Source organism: Sceloporus occidentalis, unplaced genomic scaffold (genome assembly GCF_023333645.1).
Source record: "Sceloporus occidentalis isolate IW3139 unplaced genomic scaffold, rSceOcc1.0.p SCAF_7, whole genome shotgun sequence".
NCBI classification, from domain to species: domain Eukaryota; kingdom Metazoa; phylum Chordata; class Lepidosauria; order Squamata; family Phrynosomatidae; genus Sceloporus; species Sceloporus occidentalis.
The window spans coordinates 18,136,765-18,146,892 of NW_028316987.1; the positions used below are offsets into that span (position 1 = coordinate 18,136,765).

A 10,128-nucleotide genomic window follows, 5' to 3' on the forward strand; every position below is an offset into this window, starting at 1 on the left:
ATTCCTAACACATGTATATTTGGACAGGATGGAGGAGGCCAAGGCCAGCAGTGCAGCCCTCTTCCTCGTGAATGAAATGAGGATTACCCCAGGTGCACAACAACAGCTAGGATGTTCCCCAAAGTATATCTGCCCCTCCACACACACAGGAGTATATCACACTGAGCTTTTTGGAGATTTTTCAGCTCAGAACCGGGGTGACTGCGGGTCCAACGATGCGGATTCACGACATAATGTGAATGTGTTATCACATGCAATTCATTTCTATGGGACCTCCTTCTATGGCACTTCCACAGTGAATTCAGGGACTCCTCATTTTGGTAAATTCGGTACAAAAGTGAGTTCACAGAATTTGCATTTAAGCTCACTTCGATTTCACTCTGAATTGGTCTGGTGTGGAATGCAACTTTGCTTCCCTCCCGGTACACCCCCCAAACCTCCAAAGAGGCAAATTTCCCATGATGCTGTGTTGCAATTTTGCCCCAATTGCTTCCGTTGCTCAGAAGGGTAGATGACAGGGATAGAAGGAATGAACAGGAGGCTGGGGGGGGGGGGGAAGATGGGAGGCTGGGGGGAGCAACAAACTCCAGCTCCCAGAATTTGATAGCCTTGAGCCAAGGACCCCACAACACACTCCAACTCCCAGAATTCCATAGCACTGACCCAGGACAGTGAAAGTGGAATTAAACCAGAGGCAACTGTTATAAAGGGAAGGAGAGTGGATTGGATTCAGGGAAGTGGTATTTTAGGGAGCATGGAGAATAATTATAATAATTATAATTTAAAATTTTTTAAATAATAATAATAATAATAATAATAATTTATTTTTATTAGTTTGCTGAGGCACCAGAGCTCTCTGGCAGACGAAACTCAATGTTTCACAACACTACAGTTCCCAGAATTCCATAGCACAGACCCAGGACAGTGAAAGTGGAGTTAAACCAGATTATTTCCCAGTGCAGATGCAACCTAAGAGAAGGCAACTGTTACCAAGGGAAATAGAGTGGATTGGATTCAGGGAGGTGGTACTTTAGGGAGAATCATTATAATAATTAAATTGTTTTTAAAATAATAATAATAATAATAATAATAATAATAACAATAATTTATTTTTACAACAACAACAACAACAACAATAATAAATTAGATTGCTGAGGCATCAGAGCTCTCTGGCAGAGAAGGCTCAATGTCTCAGGACACTACAGTTCCCAGAATTTCATAGCACTGAGCTAGGACAGTTAAAGTGGAGTTAAACCAGATTATTTCCCAGTGCAGATGCAACCTAAGAGAAGGGAACTGTTACAAAGTGGATTGGATTCTGGGAGGTTGTACTTTAGGGAGCATGGAGAATAAGGGAAACTGGATCATTTCTGCAATCCTCCAAAATGGGTCTCCTTCAGATCCAAAGGATTTACTTCCAAGTAAACCTGCAGCTTCTACACTGATTATTTTGCAGTGAATAATAATAATTCCTTAATAATAATAATAATAAATGGATGGGGGCTCTGACACGGAGGATAGATATAGATGTGGCTGAAATGGATGAGGAGAATAACAAAAAAATAGATGTAGATATAGCTGAAATAGATGAGGAGAATGACAGGAGGATAGATGTAGATGTGGCTGAAATGGATGGGGGCTGGAGGACCCGTTTGAATTTGGCTGCCAGGGATGGGAAAATAGAAGGGAGTCATACACATGAGGCTAGCATTCAAGTGAAAGTGGAACCAGGCTCCCTTCTTCACCCCAGAAGTGCAAAGATTCAGGATGCGTTCAGACAGCCACTGAGCATGCGCAAGGGTCCCAATTCGAATCAAGTTGAATCCTCATCACGTGACTTGCTTGGAATCGAACTGACTCCGCTTCCCCCTCGATTCGGAAGGGCAACAAAAAGGCAACCAGGTGTGGTAAAACATCGTGTTTTAACGTGAATTCGCATTGCTAGACAGAAGTGACTCCGGATCTGGTGTGAAAAAACATCACTTTTTGCGTTGCTAGAACAGGAGTGACTGCAGATCTGAGCTGCAAACCCCCCACGTGTGATAAGGTCCACACTGATTGACTGCAGAGACATACCTGAGCCCTTACTGTCTACTCTTGGGCACCCAGGAAGAAGGAGCAATCAATCAGTAGCTGGTGGTTGAGCCAGTGAATCCCTTGTCTACCGTTGGTCCAAAACACACTGCAGAAATAATCCAGTTTGAGACTGCTTTAAGTGTCAGCTCAATGCTAGGGAATTCTGGGAACTGTAGTTTTATCAGACATTAAGCCTTCTCTGTCAGAGAGCTCTGGTGCCACAATAAGCTACAATTCCCAGGATTCCCTAGCACTGAGCCTGGACAGTTAAAGCAGTCTCAAACTAGATTATTTCTGCAGTGTGTTTTGGACCATTGTGAACCCAGAGTAAAAGCAAGGGGGAAGCTGCAGCCTCCACCCTCTAAGCAACTAAAGTAGTACACTGATGGAGACATGCTCTGCTGACATACTAAATAGATCTTAACTTATTACCATTTCCCCCCTAACAGTTAAAGCCCTTTTCATTATACTTTTGTGCCCTCTTTACATGGGGCTCCCAGTCCCCTGAGAGACTCTCAAGGGACTGAACAAATCTGTGCTAACACTTCAGGTGCTCCCAGACTGTACACCGAACTGGGCTACCCCTAATATTTAAACATAAGGCTGTCTTTGTATTAAAGTTTGCAAAAGGCCCATACTGGCTGGAGAATTTTGGGAGTTGTAGTTCAAATAATTTCCTAGCTCTGCTTCATATAATAACTAGCTTTTGTCCTATCCTCTGTGCTAGCTGCATGTTATTTCATATGATTCAGCGCTGTGTAAATTTACAGCGCTTTATAAATAAAGGTTATTAATAAATAATATAATTGCAGCTCACAGATGGGCCTTTCTTATTCCCCCGAATCGCTTTGTTTTGTTCACATGATGGCCTACTCTCATGAACCATGCAAGATTTGAATTCATGAATTCAGTGTGCCTGGTTTGGAGATTAGGATAACATGGTTTGTTCCTTCAAAGACTTTGAGAGCTTCCAGATAACATGCTATCCTGCTAATTCAAGTGAACTGTCTGCATATGAAGTGACTGCAGTGAACTAGCTCCTGAAAACCTGATGTTTAAAGGAAGAGCATTGATATGACACACACTCACCCTACTGGTTATGTTGGGGAATTCATCCTTTAGAAATTTCAGCAGTCTACCCATGAGCCTTGCATATACCTGCCCCAGTCCAGTTCAGGCAGATCAGAATATCCCAAGCTAACATGTGACCATCTCTTTCATAGGCTGGAATCCAGGATGTCTTCTGACATGAATCTCATTGTGCAACTGCTGCAGCGACAGCTGTCTCAAGTGCCACCTTCATATAGCTCCATCTCACCCTCCTCCCACAATTTGGCTTTATACAGTATGGGCCTGAGGAGCACAGAACCGGCCTCGCCAGTAGGGGAAGAGGAACTAACTCCCACAAAGGAGGTGAGATGCATTAGGAATCTGTAATGTAAATGAGAGCTCTACTGCCGAGCCTTGTAGAATCCAGCCAAAGAGAGAACAGTAAGCCAAGTACTCTACTTTGAATCACAAGGAATGAAAGTGGATGTAATAAAGAGTGCATTCTTCTAAAATATAGGTGGAAGTCATCCCACAGCACTTTTTTTTCATTTGGTGTCCTTTAGTTGTGACAATAAATCTTAAATCTACGGGTCGTATAACTGAATTGTGTAATTCTGAGGCAGACTCTCTGTCTCTTTCTTCCCCACTCCTGTTTTTAATTGGATTTGCCCTAATATGCATTTGTAGCAAGGTATGTATGTGTGGTTTCTATTATCTACCTATAAACAAAAGAGACTTCCAATTAGCTCTTCTCAAATTTCACTTTGGGGCTCAACAGACCACCCCAAAGGGGCAGTCTGGAGCTGCTCATTTCTCCTCCAGAAGGAGCCTGCAGCAACCAAACTGTGCGGGCTCCCTCCACTCCGAAAAGAACTCGTTAAAAGCAGGTTCTTTGGGCCATGTGGGGAGAATGTCATCAGTACACCATTGGCACACTGTGACGTGTCCATGATGTAAGCGCGGTGCCCAGAGGTGTGGACATGGTGCTGTGCTTGCATCATGCACGTGCGCCACATATCCATGGTGCCACGTAAAGATGGCACCGTCCATACATATTAGAGTTCCAGAGCGTGCGCTTGCCGTGTGCTCTGGAACCCTAATTTTGGTGCCCACTCAGAGCTTTCGGCCCATCTGTTTTAGGCCTTAATCTTTTTATAAAGAGATCTAGTAGCACAGTGTCTTTTACTTACTGGCATGTTTCTAAGCCATCAGCATTTGTTGCCATTATGCCTCTGATCATATTTTTCTGCAGTCATCAAGGCAGGAAAATCTTTTTCTCCAAATGAAAGCACAGATTCTCATATTCCTAAAGGGGCAATCTGACCTTGTTTGTATGACTTTATTTTCCTTTTCTCACTAGACTCCAAGCTATGCTGAAACTGAAAAAACCCAGCTGAAATCCAGGGACTCCTTGTCTAGTGGTATACACCTGACTGTGGCTTCAGATGAAACCATGACAGTCAGCTCAGAACAAGAGCATTACCCACAGATCCTGCCAAACCAAGAGCCCCACCGGAGGGCACCAAGTGATCAGGGACTCTTCCGAGGATCTCGTTTCCCTTCCCTTCCAGAGCACCTTGAGGCACCTTCAGAGCACTTGGACATTCAGAGACATCTCTCTGACCCATTGCTTCCTGCAACTTAGGAATCAAATTTCAGCTCAGAACCCCAGGCAAGAGGAAGCTGAACTGAAAAGCTGCTTAGCTGATTTTAATTGTTGCACTTGGAGGGCAATAGTTACGGCTCAGGGTATTACTTGTAGCCAGCTCCTGCCCTCTCTGAAGAGAGGGAATTTTTTTTAAATGGGATGGCTTCCAAGACCATTGATCTCAGAAGTGGTATTCCATAAAGTAGGCTTCAGGTGCACATTTTCTTCTCACCAATTCCAAGAAGAGTGACATGTACATGCTGACTGACTTCTTCTTCCGCCTCACTGTTAGCTGCAAGCTATGTGATGCCAGGGTCTACATCTATTTGTCCTTATAAGGTACCTAGCATGGTGGAACACAGATACTTTCCCATAATTTAATCATGTAATATTGGGATTTTTTTCTGAATGAGGAAATTGCTAAAGAAAAAAAAATCCTTGGGCTGTGGGGTACCAAGAATGAATGTACCTTTATTTGATGCGTCTTGTATCAGATCTTTCTGTGCATCAGGTATGGCCCTGTGAAGGAAGGAAGAGTAAAACAATGCCACCACTTTTAACATGAGGACATAGTGCACCATATACGTTCTGCCCTAGAACATAGTGAGGGCCACTTCACATGTTGCTTTTTCCTTGCATGGACATCATCTCTGTCGAAGAAAAACTGCAAGATGAAAGGGGAAAGTGTGCAGTTCAATCCTGTGCAGGGATTTTAATAGGAGTTTTGAGCCTGCTGTTTATATTCAGCTCTCCTTCAGAGAGCTGCAATCCCTGACAACATGACAGCCTCTATGAGTTTCTGCCCCATGCTCTAAACTCCCAAGCAACAAATCAATCTGTACATCCCTGTCTATAGCCCTGATTGTATACATGATTGTTCAGAGCTAAGCTCCACAGAATTCTGTGGCATTTTAATACCAAATAAGCAATCATAGAACTGCAGTTTCAATGTATAAAGTAAGTTTATGGTTAAGTCAGGTTTAGAATACCTGATCCCTTGAATCCTCTGCAACAAACAAATCAGGGCCTAGGCTAATATGGACCCATGTTCTACCTATGGATTTCTAAAGCAGAATTAACACTTCTCAAGAACTGCGAAAGAGCCCAGATGGGGAAAACATTCCAGAAATTTCCAGATTTTTGCAACATTCCAATTTACCTAGCTTTATACTACATTTCAGGAAGAGTCAGTCTTGTAGTTAGCCACTTGCTCGATAAAAATTCTTCTTGAGCCAGTACCTTGATGGATATGCAAAACACAGGTATGTGCAAGTAGGCTGTAGTATTTTCTACCAATCTGCAAGGCTGGTGTAAGCACAATTTCAGAAAATCCTGGAAGAGGAAAGACAAACCAAACAAGTCTCTTTTTCTATGTGTGTGTAGCCGTTCCCTCTTGGTTGTATACCCATGCCAAGGCACTGCATAGAAGCACTGTAAATGAATCCTCAAACCTTCTCCATTACCACTCCTCAATTAGATGCTGCAATGGCCCTAGGCCACCTACCCAAAATAACATATTAAAACTCCCAGTGAAAGTAGCAAGGGGGGAAATAACTGTGAGCATTTTCTTTTCTTTTCTTCTCAGGAGTGTTAGTGTACACTTTGCTAATAAAGATTATTTTGACACCTACTGTGGTCTGATGAATCTCCTTCTGGTTCTGGGTACTCTAAGAGTCGACCCTCTGTATCCACAGATTCTGAATCTATGGATTCCACCATCCACAGTTGGAAAATGTTCAAAAGGAACATCCAAAAAGCAAATGTTGATTTTGCCATTTTTTAAAAAATAAGAGACACCATTTTACTGTGTGCCATTGTACACAATGGGACTTGAGCATCTATGGATTTGGTAATCACAAGGAATCCTAAAACCATACCCTAGTGGATACCAAGGGCCCCCTAAACGCTAAGTACTGGTACTAAGAAAAGTCTGAGTTTCCTTGAGAAAGAGGTAAAACAAAGCAGAATGCCTAATTTTGGCATACTTCTTGTACTCTTCTGTATGTACTAGTAACTTGGAACCTCTAAAATTACTTTCTTGCCTGCTCTCCTTGTAGTAGGGTGTGACCCAGCTGGATAGTGACTAGCTAATTATACTCCAGGCAGCTGCAGCATTTATGAACTGGTGTCAATTGTCACATCTTACAACCGTCGCTTCCAGCTAACTAAAAAATGCTAGGTTGTTTGTTTGCAGATCACATATCTGTTTATGTTTGATGTCTTGCCTACAGTAGAAGAGAGCTTCCCAAAGTAGACAGTAGATAAATGTTGGACTTTATCACAGCAAGTGATTTAGTATTATGTGACTTTTTTCACTGTCCCTAAACAAATCAAAACAAAGACAGGCATTCATTCTCTTTCAAGCATAGCATTGGCTTTGTAGGAAACAATGTGATTTTGTGGGTGAAAGGCATTTTATACATGCTTTTTAAAAAAAATACCCCGCAAGTATTTCCTGAACTAGTAATGGAAAAATAAACTGTCCAAATATTACTGTTCCATACGAGAGGTGGTCCCAATTGAGCATGAAAGAAAATAAGCCCATATTGCATGCACTTCAGTACATTTCTAGATACTTTATATACTAAAACTCAAGCTCTCTCTGCAGTTATTACCAGTATACATAGGTGAAAAGATCCCCCGCAGTTACCTTCCTCCTTTTGAGTTTCCATTGGATGCCCACCTGTATGATCGGCTACAGAGTCGTATTTGTGATGCACCATCTGTACATGGTATCGGTGTGCCAAGTGATACATTGAAGGCCTCCCATACATGTTCCCTTCACACCACTTCACTCCATGGACTGTCTGATTTGTGTATGCTGTAATTGCATCCATGGTATTATTGGCAATCATGTTTTTGTGTTGCCGCAGTCCTGTACTGGTGCCAGGCTGTTTATGTGCCCATGCGATAATGCACATTTTCCATCTTGAATAAGAATATTGCAGCTTCTTTGTGCTCTGGTTTTGAGCCGCAGAATACGGCTTTGTTTTGCTTTCCACACACCTTCAACTCATGCATCATCCAAGCACCCCACCTTCAACATGGTTAGAAGTTGCTTTATTTGGCCAGTGCAATCTACTCCTTAAACATGCTACTTGATTCTTTTCTCTTTTGCCCCTCTTCCCTATTTCTAGGCTTTAAAAATTGTTATCATTAACATTTTAAGTTATATGAGAGTAACTAGGAGGCACTGCATGAAATCAGGCTGCAAGGCATGAAAGTGATCAATAGCTTAGAAATAAAAGGAGCGTGCGTGGCCACACTGTAAGCAGGTCAGAGTAGCTAGCTTTTACTTACAAGAAGTCTGCATCTCTTCAGAGGAACCTGCAGTCAATAGGCTTGATTTGTCTAACCTAAACAGGAAATACTCTTTCCTTGAATATAGGCCTGCAAAGAGTCTGTGGCTAAGTTGTCTAGGACACAAAGATCACATAGAAAAGCTTGTTGCTATGGAATAAAAGTCAAAAGAGCATTGCTAAACAGATTATTTCAATAAATATGCTTGCTAAAAAAGGATCTTGAAGCTTCACTATTAAGATTATAAGAAGAAAAAGCTCTGACTGATTGTTAGAATTCTTTCTCTTGAAGTAGTTCTCCACTTGAAGATTTTCATACCAGCGCTTACCGTGGGGTAAGCGCTGTAAAACACCAAAAATGTGAAAAAATAAAAGTTTTTTAGGGATAAAATACATAAAATAATACAAGAGATGTTTAAGATAAAATATTCAAAATGACGGAGTTATACCTATTAAATATGACAACAATTTTAAAAGCAGAAGACGGGAGTTTATCAAACAGGAGAAATTTCTCTTAAATTCGAATGAAAAGAAAGTGGGGCCAAAACGCATTCACTTAAAGTCGTTAGTTTCGCACAATTACTTGAATACGCATTGCATTCGAACTGTCTCCCCATTGCCCGAAAATAGCATGCCATTGCCCGAATTTGAGTGTGGCAATCTATCACACAATAACGTGAAACCCCATGATTGCGTTCAGATTGCCATCAGATTATACTTCCAATTCCCCTTGTCTGATAAACTCCAGTATCTTATTACACCAGCTAGATTAATAATAGCTAAAAATTGGAAATCAGAGGATGAGCTAAATATTTATAAATGGTTAATAAAACTTAACGATTATTAGAGAAATGGACAGACTGCCATTCATGATTGGGGTTGGGAGACTAGATAAAGTGGAAGAAGAATGGCTCCCCATTATAATATATTGGGGGGGGGGGGGAAATTGGGGCATTGATAGAAATTTATTGCAATAAAATCCTGTTAAGTAGTTTAACATAATTATTAGTTAGATAAGACAAAAATAGAGAAGAGGAAGAGGGGGGAAAGATATTGGTAATAAAAGTAAAAATTAATAATAGATAATTGACCCGGATAAAGATAATATTTGCAGGAAAATCAAAGTTATTGGAAGGAAAAATAAAATAAGGAGAATACACGGTCAACACATCCTATTGCAGATGGTAAAACTGGATAAAATATTTTATTAATTTTGGACAAGACATAAAGATGTACTGATGAAGGATTCAGGTAATGTTGGAAAATACAGGCTGTGTTTGGTTTTTGAAATGATATACTGTACTGAGATGTGATTCAAGGATATATACAAGATTAAGGATTTAAATATTGTAGATATGGAAAATGGAATAGAAGAATCGATCATGGGAATAGAGCAAGACATAGGATGTATATAATGACAGCAGGAATCAAGAAGAAAATGAGATAAGTAACATAAAAAGGACATTCGACATGGGAAGTAAAAGGGAAAGGAAGAAGATAAAGATGAAGAAAGAAACCTTATTATGGACCATAATAGATAACAGGCATGATTTAGTTATTATTATGTATTAACACAATGTGCAAAATATAAATGTATGATTTTGGAAATGATTAATAAAGATATAATTTTAAAATATAATGGAACACCAGAAAAATGGCAGGGAAGTGCAAGTGTATAAAAGCCTGGCGTGCTTCCCAAATGGCAGGGAATCATCCCCTTGCCTCCAGTGTCCCTGAATTGTTCGAGGAGCAGCAATTTCCCATTAATGCAAACTTTCTGTTCATAGGAAATTGCTGTTTCACGAACAATTCAACGGTACTGGAAGCGAAGGGACGATTCCCTGCCAGTTGGGAAGTGCATCAAGCTTTCATACATGTGTACTTCCCTGATGTTTTACCGGCATTTTACCAGCGACTTACCCCACTGGTATGAAAATCTGTTGCTGCATGCCTTCAAGTAATTTCCAACCTATAGTGAACCTAAAGCAAACCTATCACAGGGTTTTAAAGGCAAGATACATTCAGAGGTGTTTTGCCTTTGCTCTCCTCTGAGCC

General features: G+C 40.9%; 1 protein-coding gene across 3 annotated transcripts in view; it reads left to right on the top strand.

Moving 5' to 3' along the window:
• Positions 1–6,404, top strand: part of KCNH6 (potassium voltage-gated channel subfamily H member 6) — a 151,384-nt gene extending 144,980 nt beyond the window's left edge. For all 3 annotated transcript variants that reach the window (XM_089532221.1, XM_089532222.1, XM_089532224.1), the window contains 2 exons: positions 3,300–3,489; positions 4,487–6,404. In XM_089532221.1, the coding sequence (XP_089388347.1) occupies positions 3,300–3,489; positions 4,487–4,771 (475 nt within the window). In that variant the 3' untranslated portion in view covers positions 4,772–6,404. The remainder of the gene's footprint in view (positions 1–3,299; positions 3,490–4,486) is intronic.
• Positions 6,405–10,128: the final 3,724 nt, after the last annotated feature.